We start from the raw sequence: 16,727 nt of genomic DNA, 5'->3' as shown, positions 1-16,727 counted from the left end.
AAGTGATATTGATGATTGTATATCAAGCTTAATGTCGAAGTTTGCAGACGATATGAAGATTGGCAGGGTTGTAAGGACACTGACAGTAATCTGCTGCAACAGGATCTAGAAAAGTTAAGCAGATGGGCTGAGAGGTGGCAAATGAAGTTTAACATTGACAAATGTAAAGTATTACATATGGGAAGCAGTAACCCCAGAGTGACTTATCAACTCTGTGGTACTACACTGACAGTGGTAGAGAACGAAAAGGTTTGTTATTTGGTTTTTAGGAGCATTAGTAACTAAGGCCATATTGCTCCATGGATATGGAGCAATATGGCCTTAGTGGTCATTTCCTGACCTTTCCGCATCTTCCGTATTTAGTGGTCACGGGCTCTAACCCTGGTCTAATCAAGAAACGTGTGCCACACGCTGCTGCTCCTACCCACCTGGCTACGGAGGCGCCCCAGAACGAAACTGACCTGGAGGTAATTGTGCAGGCAGATAAGTTTTCTGAGCAGTGCAGATGGTCTGCAAGGGTAGCTCATAGTGTCTTGTCAATGATATACAGGAATTTTTCTAGCAGAGATAAGGAGGTAATTATCCCCTTTTATAAGGCAATGGTCAGGTCTCACTTTGAGTATTGTATACAGGTCTGGAGGCCTCATTTTAAGAAGGATGTAGAGCTGTTGGAACAAGTACAGAGAAGGTCGGCGCCTCCGTAGCCAGGTGGGAAGGAGCAGCAGTGCGTAGCACACGCTTCTTGATTAAACCGGGGTTCGAGCCCGTCACCACCAAATACCGAGGATGCAGAAGGTCTGGGAATGACCACCGCATATCCCGGAGCAATATGGCCTTAGTTGCTAATGTTCCTAAAAACCAAATCACAGAGAAGGTCAACAAGATTAGTGAATGGAACAAAGGGTTGCTCTTACGAAGAAAGGCCTAAGTTTTGCAAATTAGTGTCTGGAGACTAATCACCTGAGAGGTGATCTGATTGAGGTGTATAAAGCCTTGAATGGTTTGAGCATGCTCAATGCTGATATGATTCCTCCTCTTGCTCAGAATAATCACCAGAGAGGGCATAAATTCAAATTGAGGAAAGACAGATGTGGGGAAGTTTGACTTTAACCAGCGGGTAGTTTGTTGGTGGAACAGACTTCCATCCTTTGTTGTGGAATCTGCTAATGCTATGCATCTGTTAATGCTAATATAATCATCACCAGTGAATCAAAAGATAGAGGTCATATTTTTGGGAATGCATGGCTTCTATCATTTGATTTATATTAGTGTACAAGTTTGCGTGCCTGTTTTTACTCTTAGTAGCCTTAACACTGTCTATATATTTGCTTGTCATATGAGGACTCCCACAAAAGACCTTGTAATTTCCCACATCTGGCGCAGCATGCTGCTCAATAGAAGCACTGCAGGAATTCAGTTTTTGCCTCTGCTTGCAGCTACCATTAAACCACAGTGAATTCTGATTAATGGTATTGCTAGTTATTTTTGTCAACTACTTATGATCAAAAGTGAAATTAAAGCCATTTACAGTATAATTGTATATAAATTCTGTTGCTTTATGTGATCATATTTATTGTTATTTCTTTTTGTTATTTCTAATAATTTATAACCATCCCTGCATATTTCTTTTCTGCCAGTAGTCTCATCAGCTAATCTGTCATCTGTTTAGGTATAACATTTAATAGTATCTCTTAGTTGCTAAAAACAGCCCATACTGAGAAAATTCTATCCCATGAACCTTGCACAATCTGTCCAGGGCCCTACTGATTGATAAGGTTCTCAACATGTATTCCCTCCTGTTATGTTTTGGCAAAATTCCTCACTTTCAAATTTAATTCTAACTTATGGCTTTATCTTACTGTTGTTTTATACTTGTTAAGTAATCCTCAGATTATCTATTCTTAATACCATTACTAACATTTACGACAAAATAATCTTTTGTGGCCTTAAAAGATAATGGTTTCTACAATGATGAGTCCTCTACATGTAGATGGCATCCTTCCTTTTTTTTTTCCTTTTTCAAGCTCTCATATTCACACATTGGAACGTTGAATTTTTGCTTAATCTCCTAGCACTCTTTCCATTGAAAACCCACAGAGGCATCACCTTTGGCTGCTTTGTAACCCTCTGCAGAGGCCTCTGTAAGTAGTGCACACTATAAAACCCTGATTCATAAAGCCTCCCTCAGCAATTCTCTGAGCCAAAGCATTTCCACTGTGAGCTTTTTTTGTTCTGCTGTTAAGATAGTGCTTGGTTTTAGGCATGTTCTTGGCTTAAATTTAAAGTACCATCCTAAACTAAGGGTTACATAAATGCAATATTTACATTTCACTGTTCTCAGTTTATATGAAGTATATATGCTACATCATAAAATTAAGTTACATATTGCGTTGTACAATTACATTATAAAGTTATATTCGTACTATTATAAATTTATAATTTGCAGACTTAAACAGTTAATTGTATTCATACAGAATTGCATAATGAATATCACTACAGTGAAAAAATGGCAGAAATTGTTTCTTACTACAACTAATTTTTTGTAATTATCTAGGCCAAGTAAGAAACAATTTCGTATACTTCATCAGATAAACTGAAAATGATTGAATGAAGATTCACTTATAACGAAAATAATTTTAGATATTAGGAAAGAAAAAAAAAGACTACAAAAATAAAATCAAAGAAGCATTTTTTAGAAAACTTACTGAAACTTTCAACATAAAAGAACAGTAAAGATAATTAGGGTTTTTGGAACTGATAATTCAACAACAAAGTTAGATGACTTACAAGGATGGAGGGATGTTTTGGTAACTTTTAACTAATTATAAAGCAGTTAAGAATGTTGGCTACTGAGTTTGAGACTGTTCTTACACATGGGTGTCATGGGGAATTTTATTTTTGTCTTCTGGGCTTTAATTCAGTTTGCAAGTGATCAAGGTTATGTAGTAAAGGTGCTGTAACATATTGCTGAATGATAAATGATTTTGTCAAGATGTAAAGAGTGTAGGTAGTCTGTATTGATCTCTTACAGTCAACTTTTCATGTAACAAAGTTTTTAAAAATGTACGGTTTTCTATGTGAAACTTTTAATGTGTTTTCTCCGTGAAAAATATGTTTCATATTTTTACATTACAGGCATTCTTACTAGGGATTCTAAATGTAAAAATGCCCTTAAAACCACAACATGACATGATCTCAGAAAAGTACATTGTAGGGAGTGGAGAGAGAGCATTTGTAAAGGAAGAGTCAAGTATTTTAAAGCCTCATTGGGCTTGTTCTCCCTGTGACAGTAAGTGTATCAGTGTATTGTGTGTAGGAACATTTTTGCGGAGCAAGAGCACACCTTTGGTCAGCTTTCCTTGGAATTTTTATAGAAGGTGGTTTAATGCTGGGATTATTTAGAGATCCTTAAGAAGATTAAGGGGCTGGCTGAGTGGTAATAAATGAGCATTCTTCATAGTGGACTAGTTTTATGAGTGGGTTCCCCGGTTAGGCTCCCCTTGTTCCTCATCTTTTTCATGATGATGAGGGTACCCAGAGAAAGCCATCAAGGTTGTCTTGTGATTTAAAAGTTGTTGGATGGTAAATAATCAAGACCAAGCCATAGCACTTTAGAATGAGTCAGATTGGTTACACAATATGGTTTGAAAGATGGCAGTTGAAGTTTAATTCTACTAAACATAAGGTCTTGCATTTGGTAAAAAGAAATCTGGAGGTGACTTGCTGGCTGAGGGGAGGGGAGGGGGCAAAGGAATTAAAAGTGACTTAGGATGAGAAAGAGTTGAGTAGACTTGCAACGTAAGCACTCTGGATCTATTATCAGTGATCTCTAGGATCTTTGTTGTTAGCAGAGAGGAGGACATCATTGTTCTTCTTTATAAAGAATATTTTATTCAGGTCTCTGTAGATATCACTTAAAACAAATTTTAGACAGGGGTCCAATGACATGTAAATTAGATAAGTTAGGAGTGCTGTGAGTTGTCCCCATAAGGAGTGTGTTAGAAGATGTGGACTACAGAGCTTGCAGATCAGGGATGACATGGTTGAGGTGGTTAACACCCTTAAAAGAATATGCAGAATGAATGGAAGAGGTATATTCATGCCAGCAGATGACATGAATATAAAATTTCAAGAGAAGATTAGATTTTGTTTAGATCTCTATTTGGGCAGCATGCTATTGACCATTGGAATAAGGTGCCTACCAAAGTAGTTGGTAGAGAATCTGCAAATCCAAAGTGGAACTGGTCATTGATTACTGTTTAGTAATGGGTAAATTATGATCAGTTGACTTTTTTTGTTGATGCAGAATAAATTGAATTCCTTTTATCATTTACCAAAATAGTAAATATGGGTCTCATCTTAGCTGACTAATAAAAAAAAAAAAAAAAAAATCATTCTGATCATCATTATTGGTGTTTTCACTTTTATATTGCATTCTTTATGGAAGAACCAAGAAAAGGGCAAATAAATAAAAACAAACAGAAATAAACACCAATAATTGCAATCTCTGCATAAATCACCTTTTGACTTTCTTACATTTGATCTTTGTTTAAAAGTTGCTCTGTATAATTCTGCCTTTACATCTTTGGAAGATGACTGAAATCTTATGCATGTGAAAGTGGATTTGCATGATGCTTTCCATAAGAGGCAATACTGAGATGGACATCATGAGCTAAATTGCAAATTCTTAGTGACAGTAGTTATTGGGAATTGTGAAACTGCATCATGAATACTAATACATTCCCCATGTGAATTGCATACACCACTCTGACAGCACTCTAGGATGGGTAGTCTTTCCAATATATGACACTTTTCTCCTTATGAATTGTTTTAGGTCTTTTTCTTTAAACTAACTGGAAGTGAATGACAAATGTGTATCCTACTTTTTGGCTTTGTGTTAAAATGACAAATAATTATAATTGCCAAAAAAAATTTGCCCAACTGTTATATAGATCTGACAAAAAAAAGTTATTCTTTCTGGCTGAAAATGGAACTTGACTGAATAACCTACATATATATGACTTAGCATTGATTTCACATAAGCAATCAGTTATGTTGAGCAGCAGCTGTTCCCATTTGCCTGCTGTTTGACTGGCACATTAGTCCATAATTTAAATTCAGCCTGCAAAGATTAGCAAGGGAAATACATTTAAAATAGTACATAAAAATATTATATAGAGTATCCTCAAAATTTCATATGGTTGATAGAACTACTGTGTAGAACATTTTTACCTGTTTGGAAGTTAAAAATTAGGGTGATTGTATTACACTAATGGAGAATTGGCAGTTCTGGATATCAATCATGGTGCTGAAAGCTATTTTATGTAAAAATGAAATATTTACACAACACAATGAAAAGTAGTATAACTTGGTAATTTTGTGGTGATTTATTCCGTAAGTCTTAACTTAATTTCAGGTCATATTGCACCATGGAGTGGAAGATTTTATTCACTATGGGACACCGGGTATGCCAAAATTCATATTCCAATTATTGCTTCAGTATCCGAACATCAACCCACAACGTGGTTCTCATTTTTCTTTGATCTTCATGTGTTAGTATCAACATTTCCTGTGGGGCTTTGGTATTGCATAAAAAGTATTAATGATGAAAGAGTCTTCAGTAAGTAACATTTGTTTCAAATTAATCTATGAATCTTTAGAAGTTAATTTCCTTATGTATCACAGAGATTTGGCATTTGCCATTTTGATACCTTTTTTGTTCCTCAAAAGAGGAACAAAGAAAGGTATGTCAATAAAAGTATAACTGAAAACACCAATTTCAATTACAGCCACTCCCCGACTTATGTAAGGGTTGCATTCTGCGGAACTCTATGTAAGTCAGAATTTCCCTAAATGCTTATGCAGCACTCGCAAATTTGATTGAAGCAAAAAAAGAAATGCTCAACGAACGTGTAAATAGAATTATTTATTCAATTTTTTTTAACTCATGCACAGGAAAAATGATAAAATGATAAAAGTGTACAAAAATTTCAAAATTATAAAATTACAAAAAGAGAAGAGACAGGCATAACATCAGCAAGTAGAAGTTGAGGGCTGTGGAGATTTAGAATGATTTTTTTCCCAACATATCACAATTTCTCTGCAGTTGCAGAATCGGCACTGGTGACTTCACTGCATACTTTAATGTTGTGGAAACCAGTGCGATGCTTGAACCTATTAAACCACCCGTTGCTTGCCACGAACTTGGGTTGGGGTTCACTGTACTTGTCCTTAATATCTTTATAAATACTTCTTGCTTTTGCTTGAATGGCCATTGGACTCAGGGGCACTTGCTTCTGAATCTGATTTTCCATCGATATTATTAATAGCTTTTTCATCTTTGATATAGCACCGGAATGCTGTTTTGTGATCACTGTTGATCTTAAATGCATTGATTCTTTAACATGTTCTTTTATACGTTCACTGTCCCTTAAAATAGTATTCCCTGTTGAAGCAACGAGACCTAATTCCTTGCAATAGATGATGAACTTTGCCCTGCTTCATGATTCTTAATTAATCATCTTCATTTCTAAATATATTTTGTTTCATTTTCTAGTACTGCCAGCACTTGCACTTTCTTTTGGTCCCTTTCCCTCCACCATTGTAATAAGTAAATCAGAATGAAGAGAAGATTCTGAAAATTTATTTGTTTTTTATGTGATTGAAGATTTCGGTGAAGGGGAACTCATTTTATCATAATGTAAAAACCCACAGAATTCCAGTTATCGGTATTATTGCAAATGCAGTAACATAGAATTTACTACCCATTTATAATTGATTGCGCTAACAGAAAAGCCCAATAAACCGGAAAGTGCAAACTGTTTTTGTTTAATGGTAGTGACTTCTAGAAATGTGTTTTAGAAAAATAACACAAAGGCATTCGAAATTGATTCTTATAATGGAACATATGATAACGATGAAAGTGTAGTGCAATTTCCATTATAAAAATTTCCTTTTAGAAAGATAAATAGCTTAGTTATATAGCAAATAACAAAAAAAAAATTGTTATTGGGTTCACATTACGATATTTTCACGATACCCCTATTTATTCTTACAGTATGCAAAATACATTTCCATGATTTTTTTTTTTTTTTTTTTTAAGTTTGCACCGGCCGGCAAGAACTTGCATAAAGTCGAATTTCCGTAAGTCAAGTATTACGTAAGCCGTGGAGTGGCTGTATTTTGTAGTTAAATAGTAGTACTTTTGAAGACATATTAGGGGCATTCAATAAATTATCTACCCAAGGTACATCCCATAGTTATTTCAATGAGTCATGATTTATCATGTTCCTACATATCTCAATTTGAATCATACTAATTTTGATCCCATTATGTTTTTAGGTTGTGCTGCTGTAACAGAAAGAAGGAAGACACCTGTATCAAATTATGGATTTGCTGAAATTAGAGCATCGTTCAGTTAAGTTTCTCACCAAGAAGGAAATGGGTCAAAGGTCATTGTGTGGTGGCTGTGTATGGCAACAGTGCAGATTCACAGTACCAGGTGAAATTCCAGGCAAAACAATTCAAGTGGGATAATGAGTCTATTGAAGATGATCCACGTCCAGGAAGGCCTGTGATGGCAACCACTCCAGAAATGTGCCAAGCTGTGCAAAACCTTTGTGCTGAATGACAGGCATTTAAAGGTTTCCAAAATCTCTAGGGAATATGATAGAAGGAACAGTTATAATCAACTTCCATGAACATTCAGGATGATTAAAGTCAAGGTGGGTCCACAGAATTTTGACTCCTGTGCAGAAGCAATTTAGAATACTGTTGTGAGGAGAATTTACAGCTTTATGGAAGAGATTGAACATGGGTTCATTACCGGGATCCTGAGACCAAGCAAGAATCAGCGCAATAGAAGCACAAGGGTTCTCTCCCACCCAAAACATTTCAGATACAACCTTTAGCTGGCAAGATTATGGGCCCATTTTTTAGGATGCTGAGGGAATTTTGTACATTCACTATTTGGGACACAAGCAAATAGTCACTGGAGAGTCATATGCATCCCTACTGTACAACCTAAGGGATGTCATAAAGGAAAAACGCTGTGGAAAACTTTGCAGTGGTATGCTGCTGCTTCAGGATGCCGCACTGGTGCATAGGTCACATGGTGTTGCTACTGTTTTGAGAGACTAACTTTACAGAACTTACCCACCCACCTCACAGTCTGGATCTGGCTTCCAGTGACTATTTCCTCTTTTGACATCTCAAGAAAAATGTATGTTGATTGTCGCTTTGCTGATGATAACGAACTGAAGTCTGCTGTTTCTGTGTTCTTTGATGGACAGGACAAAGAATTTTATTTGTGTGGTATTTCTTCATTGCTATCAAAATGGAACATGTGTATTGAAGTTCAGGGGAGTTATATTAAAAAAACAAAACAGATTTTTGCCTCTACCTTTTTTCCTTTGTAGGTAGATAGCAATTTATTGAACACCCTCGTAACACTTTTATAGACATCTAGACAAAAAAGCTTTTTTCTTTCTTTTATGAATTCAAGTTTTTTTTTCTCTCTCAAAATCTGATTTTAGATGAAAAAAAATATTAGTTGATTTAATATTGAAATGTAATTTAAAATGGTTGATGTTATCAGAAATTACTACTTACAGCCAAACATTCATATAAAAATAATATAATGAAAACTTATACCAAGCAGTATATTTATGCATTTTAATGCATAAATGTACATTGACTGCACTGTTGTTTATATAATAAAATATATTAAAATGTTTTCCTAGTTAAATTTATATCTGACCCAGAACTGTCTGGCTTGAGAAGTCAGAATTTTGTAGCTTGTGTTGCTCTTTGAATGCTAAAAGTTCTTACTAATTGCAGACCAGCTACAGAAATTAGTAGTTTGTGTTAATATGATATGTTTATGGAACCTTTCTTAAATCTGCTTGTGCATTAGATAGTAGCAAAATTCTTCCAAGTTTACAGGTGACACAAAACCTGTGAAGAATTCTTGGGGAAAAGATGTGGTCTTATTTGTGGGATTGGACAATGTGGTCTGGTCTGTAAGGTTGCTCATACTGTGATCACAGTGTATTTTGTTTTTGTAAGCCTGTAGTCTTAGGCAATGAGGTTGGAAACATTGGAAATAAACATGAAGGAGAGATGCATTGGCCATGAGAGGATCTTCAACTGGAAGATTCATGATGACCTCTATGGTAGCAGGGTAGGATCTGCTGCTGGATTATATGGGCTAGTTCTCTAGTGGTTAGAAATAACTGTAAAACTTGGTCAGATTGTCTGACCTTTATGTGTACTGTCTTTATATATATATATATATATATCTGATAATTAAAATAAATATGATATTTAAAATAAAAACATCAGCCAGTAGTACGGCAATAATACAGAGCGAAACGAAACGCAAAATAATATAAAATAAACAAACAGGGAAAGGAAAGTAGAGATAATAAGACCAAAAGGTAGTCGATAATCCCCTGTATAATTTAGTCAATTAAGTCATTAAACCCAATTAATAAAAAATGATGTAAATTTAAAATAATGCCAATTATAAATAATTTAGCGGTACCCCCCTCGAAGGTACCAGTTCCAAAAGACATGAAATATCACCAAAAAAGGTTAAAGAAACTACCAAAAACTAAAATATCAAAATAATAGATCAAAATGATAGACTGACCATCATGCCCCATGATGAAAAATATCAAAATAATAGATCAAAATGATAGACTGACCATCATGCATCATCTGCAATAAGGCCTCTGAGGTTGGGATAATCCATACTACCAATTTTAAACACACCACCAACCGTTTATGACTGATTGAATAAAATAAAATGATAGAAAAGACTGTAAAATAATATTTACAAAAAACTTTTAATAATTTACAAAAAACTAAACTATAACAAAAGTAAAATAAGTAAATAAGTTAAAATGCATTAAAATATAAATATAAAAGCGATAAAAAGACGATAAAAAACACTAGAGCTTTCGGAGGTGTCTTCCTCCTTCCTCAGTAATAGTGAGACTTAAATGACACATCCTTAAATACCAGGTTCACGGCACACGTGGATGACCAGGCGCATACTCAGCATCCCTTTCACTTGTACCAGAACCGGAAGTGGTCTGGACCCGTGGAAAATTAAAACGTTTGTCTCTTGTCAAAACCACCGCCTCAAAAAGGGGGTGAAGCCTAACTCCCCTGTCTCTATTTATACTATTGTTACCAGAGGACCCAATCCACAGACTTTCCAGCCACTTTCGGTCCCAGAATCTATGTGCCCGGTCAAGGATGACAGCGTTGTCGGGGGAGATCTGGTGTTGTTTTTCCCAATAGTGCTCGGCAATGGCGGATTTATTGAGCTCTGCGGTCCGTATCGCTCGTGAATGTTCTCCCAGACGGTCCTTGAGACGCCGTCCTGTCTCCCCCACGTAACATTCCCCACAATCCGGGCATGTGATCTCATACAACGACCCCACTACTAGAATCCCTAGTAATGGGGTCTTTGACCTGTGACACTACTGTGTGCAACCTCCGGCCCGGAAGCTGCACACAGCGTGTCTGAAAGTCGCGAAGCATTCTCGCAATGCGATCTGACAGGCCCGGATAGTAGGGAACATACACTGTGGTAAGCGGTACAGGCGGAACTACCCGATTGGGCTCTTCCTCTCTGTTGTATTCATCAATGACCCTCTGGGGGTAACCGCACCTCATAAGATCCGTCGTGATTTGCCTAATTTCCTTCTCCCCCTCCTCAGGGGTACTGCAATGCGTTCTCGCCCTGCCCAAAAGTGCTCTGGCCACACTATTTTTATGTTGGACAGTCTGTGCCGTCCTATAATGTGTGTACTGGCCCCTACACATTGGTTTCCTATAAACCTTAGTTCTAAGTCTGGGGCCTTCCCTATATACCATTATGTCCAGAAATGGGAGGGTACCATCTATTTCTACCTCCGAGGTAAATTTTATGAAGGGGGAGAAACCATTGAGAAACGAGACCACATCTTCCTCTCTCCCCTTCTTTACAATAGTAAACGTGTCATCAACATATCGTTTCCACTTCCGCATAGGGAACTCCAATCTTGCGAAAACCCTATTCTCAAATTCCTCCATAGCCAGATTTGCAACAATGGCGCTGATTGGAGAACCCATGGCTGTACCGTGAACCTGTTTATACATCACTCCTTGGAAAACCAAGGTTGTACTAGAAAGACATAATTCAACAGCACCACATATATCTTCTATGTTTAGGTGGGATCTGGCACTCAAAGTATTATCCTTTTGTAAAGCCAACCTTACACATTCTACCCCATGTGCTATGGGGATACAAGTAAATAATGCTATAACATCAAGTGACATCATCATCTCGTCCTCCCCTATTTCTTGACTCCTTACAAAGTTCACAAACTCCGCACTGTTTCCAACGACCAACGCGGACCGCCCCACAACCGGGGAAATCAGCTGCGCCAGATATTTTGATAAAGCATACGTAGGGCTACCAATGAAGGAAACTATGGGCCGTAATGGAACATTCTCCTTGTGTGTCTTAGGTAACCCATAAAATCTGGGCAGTCGACACCCTGTTGCATGCATGGACCAATACTTGTCCTTTGGAATCTTTTCCATCTTTAGCCAGGAAAGTAGCATCTTATTTACACACTGTTCTAAGCTAGCCAAGGGGTTTCTGTGAACAATCTTATAAGTACAATTATCACCTAATAAGTCTAACGCTTTCTTGTGGTAATCTTCTTTGTTTAATACCACAGTTGATCTGCCTTTATCTGCTGGTAGGATTATAATATCTTTGTCCCGTTTAAGTTCTTCTAGTGCTTTCTTCTGTTTCGGAGTAAGATTTGGAGCAATCGTTTTTGCTTGGCCCAGGATGGCGACAGCTTTAACACGAATTTGATTAGCAATATGTTCAGGTAACTTACTAATTGCCCTCTCAATACCCATAGATGTTTCGGTAATTGGAGGTTTAGAGGGTAGCAATGCAAACTTAGGTCCAAGAGCCAAAAGTCTCTTGTTCTTGGGTTAACGATTTGCCACTTAAATTTTGAATAAAGTTGGAATGGTCGCTACCCCTAAATACAGTGGACTGCTCCTCTAATAACGTGTGAAACTTCCTAATATGTCTCTGTTTATAAGAATAGGTAATCCTATTCGTCCTCTCCAGAACTAACCTCTTCACACCTATCAGGTGTAGGGGGGACAATCTACTACTAATATCACCTAATGCTACATCAATCAATCTCCTATTATGTCTCAAGTCATCATGAAGTTTCTGAATCCATGTATTCAAAACCTTCTTTTGATACCATGTGATAATCCTGGACAAACGGGCATCTTTAAATGGTGCCTTGATCCTAAATCCATGTGGCATAATTTGAATACATGGATTCAGAAACTTCATGATGACTTGAGACATAATAGGAGATTGATTGATGTAGCATTAGGTGATATTAGTAGTAGATTGTCCCCCCTACACCTGATAGGTGTGAAGAGGTTAGTTCTGGAGAGGACGAATAGGATTACCTATTCTTATAAACAGAGACATATTAGGAAGTTTCACACGTTATTAGAGGAGCAGTCCACTGTATTTAGGGGTAGCGACCATTCCAACTTTATTCAAAATTTAAGTGGCAAATCGTTAACCCAAGAACAAGAGAGACTTTTGGCTCTTGGACCTAAGTTTGCATTGCTACCCTCTAAACCTCCAATTACCGAAACATCTATGGGTATTGAGAGGGCAATTAGTAAGTTACCTGAACTTATTGCTAATCAAATTCGTGTTAAAGCTGTCGCCATCCTGGGCCAAGCAAAAACGATTGCTCCAAATCTTACCCCGAAACAGAAGAAAGCACTAGAAGAACTTAAACGGGACGAAGATATTATAATCCTACCAGCAGATAAAGGCAGATCAACTGTGGTATTAAACAAAGAAGATTACCGAAAGAAAGCGTTAGACTTATTAGGTGATAATGGTACTTATAAGATTGTTCAGAGAAACCCCTTGGCTAGCTTAGAACAGCGTGTAAATAAGATGCTACTTTCCTGGCTAAGAATGGAAAAGATTCCAAAGGACAAGTATTGGTCCATGCACGCAACAGGGTGTCGACTGCCCAGATTTTATGGGTTACCCAAGACACACAAGGAGAATGTTCCATTACGGCCCATAGTTTCCTTCATTGGTAGCCCTACGTATGCTTTATCAAAATATCTGGCGCAGCTGATTTCCCCGGTTGTGGGGCGGTCCGCGTTGGTCGTTGGAAACAGTGCGGAGTTTGTGAACTTTGTAAGGAGTCAAGAAATAGGGGAGGACGAGATGATGATGTCACTTGATGTTATAGCATTATTTACTTGTATCCCCATAGCACATGGGGTGGAATGTGTAAGGTTGGCTTTACAAAAGGATAATACTTTGAGTGCCAGATCCCACCTAAACATAGAAGATATATGTGGTGCTGTTGAATTATGTCTTTCTAGTACAACCTTGGTTTTCCAAGGAGTGATGTATAAACAGGTTCACGGTACAGCCATGGGTTCTCCAATCAGCGCCATTGTTGCAAATCTGGCTATGGAGGAATTTGAGAATAGGGTTTTCGCAAGATTGGAGTTCCCTATGCGGAAGTGGAAACGATATGTTGATGACACGTTTACTATTGTAAAGAAGGGGAGAGAGGAAGATGTGGTCTCGTTTCTCAATGGTTTCTCCCCCTTCATAAAATTTACCTCGGAGGTAGAAATAGATGGTACCCTCCCATTTCTGGACATAATGGTATATAGGGAAGGCCCCAGACTTAGAACTAAGGTTTATAGGAAACCAATGTGTAGGGGCCAGTACACACATTATAGGACGGCACAGACTGTCCAACATAAAAATAGTGTGGCCAGAGCACTTTTGGGTAGGGTGAGAACGCATTGCAGTACCCCTGAGGAGGGGGAGAAGGAAATTAGGCAAATCACGACGGATCTTATGAGGTGCAGTTACCCCCAGAGGGTCATTGATGAATACAACAGAGAGGAAGAGCCCAATCGGGTAGTTCCGCCTGTACCGCTTACCACAGTGTATGTTCCCTACTATCCGGGCCTGTCAGATCGCATTGCGAGAATGCTTCGCGACTTTCAGACACGCTGTGTGCAGCTTCCGGGCCGGAGGTTGCACACAGTAGTGTCACAGGTCAAAGACCCCATTACTAGGGATTCTAGTAGTGGGGTCGTGTATGAGATCACATGCCCGGATTGTGGGGAATGTTACGTGGGGGAGACAGGACGGCGTCTCAAGGACCGTCTGGGAGAACATTCACGAGCGATACGGACCGCAGAGCTCAATAAATCCGCCATTGCCGAGCACTATTGGGAAAAACAACACCAGATCTCCCCCGACAACGCTGTCATCCTTGACCGGGCACATAGATTCTGGGACCAAAAGTGGCTGGAAAGTCTGTGGATTGGGTCCTCTGGTAACAATAGTATAAATAGAGACAGGGGAGTTAGGCTTCACCCCCTTTTTGAGGCGGTGGTTTTGACAAGAGACAAACGTTTTAATTTTCCACGGGTCCAGACCACTTCCGGTTCTGGTACAAGTGACAGGGATGCTGAGTATGCGCCTGGTCATCCACGTGTGCCGTGAACCTGGTATTTAAGGATGTGTCATTTAAGTCTCACTATTACTGAGGAAGGAGGAAGACACCTCCGAAAGCTCTAGTGTTTTTTATCGTCTTTTTATCGCTTTTATATTTATATTTTAATGCATTTTAACTTATTTACTTATTTTACTTTTGTTATAGTTTAGTTTTTTGTAAATTATTAAAAGTTTTTTGTAAATATTATTTTACAGTCTTTTCTATCATTTTATTTTATTTTATTTTATTCAATCAGTCATAAACGGTTGGTGGTGTATTTAAAATTGGTATCATGCATCATGATGAAATCGCTGCATTTCATCATGCATGAAATGCAGCGATTCCATGACCATTATTGGCCTCGTGGTCCTCTGTCGATATGGGGCATGATGGTCAGTCTATCATTTTGATCTATTATTTTGATATTTTAGTTTTTGGTAGTTTCTTTAACCTTTTTTGGTGATATTTCACGTCTTTTGGAACTGGTACCTTCGAGGGGGGTACCGCTAAATTATTTATAATTGGCATTATTTTAAATTTACATCATTTTTTATTAATTGGGTTTAATGACTTAATTGACTAAATTATACAGGGGATTATCGACTACCTTTTGGTCCTATCATCTCTACTTTCCTTTCCCTGTTTGTTTATTTTATATTATTTTGCGTTTCGTTTTGCTCTGTATTATTGCCGTACTACTGGCTGATGTTTTTATTTTAAATATCATTTATTTTAATTATCAGATATAATTAGGCATCATGTGGAGGATGTGCATTTGCTGCCTCTAATGATAGCTACATAGCCATATTTATTTATTTTTATTACTTTTGCCTAACTTTTACCTCACATTATTTATATATATATATATATATATATATATTTTTTTTTTTTTTTTTTTTTTTAATAACATGTTTTTGTGGATGTTCTGCAATATCTTCATGTGTGGTATTGAGGTATCTGGGAGTTATGGAATTAACCTTCTAGCATCTGTTTGATCTTTTGTTGTTTGCCATATGCTATGGTAATAATTTAAATTACATTGCTTGAAAAGCAGGATTTACAGCAAGTAAAGGCACTAAGAATCAAATAATACAATACTCATCTCCAGCTCTGCAGATTTACAATGGAGACTCCATCTTTTTTTACTTTATTTGACCATCATAATATAGTTGATGACAGAGGGTTTTTCACTCTGCAAAAGCCCAGTTTTTCTCTATATTTTTTTTTTCTACAAAAAAAAATAAAACTATGTTAAAATTGGATTTTTTTTAAAATTTTGTGAATTTCTGTTATTTTTGTTAACAGATTGTCAAATTGGTATCAGGTATCTGTGTTGAAAAATAGAAATGTGCCATTTGTGCAGTCCATTTCAGTTCTGTTGTGAGGCTAATTAGCAATGTCTTTTTCAGTAAGATGCCAAAAAAACACAATGTAAAATTTAAGAAAACAAAGGCGAGTTTCAATATATTGTGAAATAAAGATAGCATTTCAGTGCATAAGAAAAAAATGCAAAAATAGATGTTGCATTTTGCAGTAATGATGTTATATGTGCTGCATATTTGTATTTTTTGTCATAGAATATAACCTTCCGAGTTATGATCATGCAAGCACATTACTCAGAAATATGTCTCCTGATGGTGAAATAGGTAAAACAATGCAGTTCTGGAAGAACAAAAACAACATGCATTATTAGTGAAATTGCATGTGGTTAGGGTAAGAAAGTTTACTGGTGGTTCTGAAAAACGGGCCATTTTGGACTGCTGCAGATGGCAGTAGTCAAGATGATTCCAAGCTATATCCTGTTGTGGTGACTTTTTATAATTAAAAAAAAGTAGTTAAAATTGAAAGCAGCTTGCTCTTAGTGCCATAATTGGATGGTAACTCTACTGGGTACAAAAGTGGAGATTGAACACTTGGTGTTAATGGGCTATTCATGTTATCTTATTAACTCATGTGCTGTAAAGAGTTGCATGTCATACTGTGAAAGTGGACATTTCTTACCATCTAGGAAGATGTGCTAGAAGAAAAGATAGATTTAAATAATTTTACCTGATGCATGCCACTGAGGTAAAAAAAGAATTTGAGATGTATGCATTGGGTGCTCTTGGTTAAATATGTAATTAGACTGCT

The 16,727-nt window shown here is 37.2% G+C and overlaps 1 protein-coding gene across 2 annotated transcripts in view; it reads left to right on the top strand.

Annotated features, from left to right (window-relative positions):
• Stt3B (catalytic subunit 3B of the oligosaccharyltransferase complex) overlaps positions 1-16,727 on the top strand; it is a 247,533-nt gene that overhangs the window by 126,039 nt on the left and 104,767 nt on the right. For both annotated transcript variants that reach the window (XM_090381684.1, XM_090381685.1), the window contains exon 10: positions 5,417-5,620. In XM_090381684.1, the coding sequence (XP_090237810.1) occupies positions 5,417-5,620 (204 nt within the window). The remainder of the gene's footprint in view (positions 1-5,416; positions 5,621-16,727) is intronic.

This window comes from Mastigoproctus giganteus, chromosome 9 (genome assembly GCF_048544385.1).
Source record: "Mastigoproctus giganteus isolate SK-2022 chromosome 9, ASM4854438v1, whole genome shotgun sequence".
In the NCBI taxonomy this organism is placed as follows: Eukaryota; Metazoa; Arthropoda; class Arachnida; order Uropygi; family Thelyphonidae; genus Mastigoproctus; species Mastigoproctus giganteus.
Note: the sequence above shows the minus strand (reverse complement) of the source record. Positions and strands in the feature narration are given on the sequence as shown.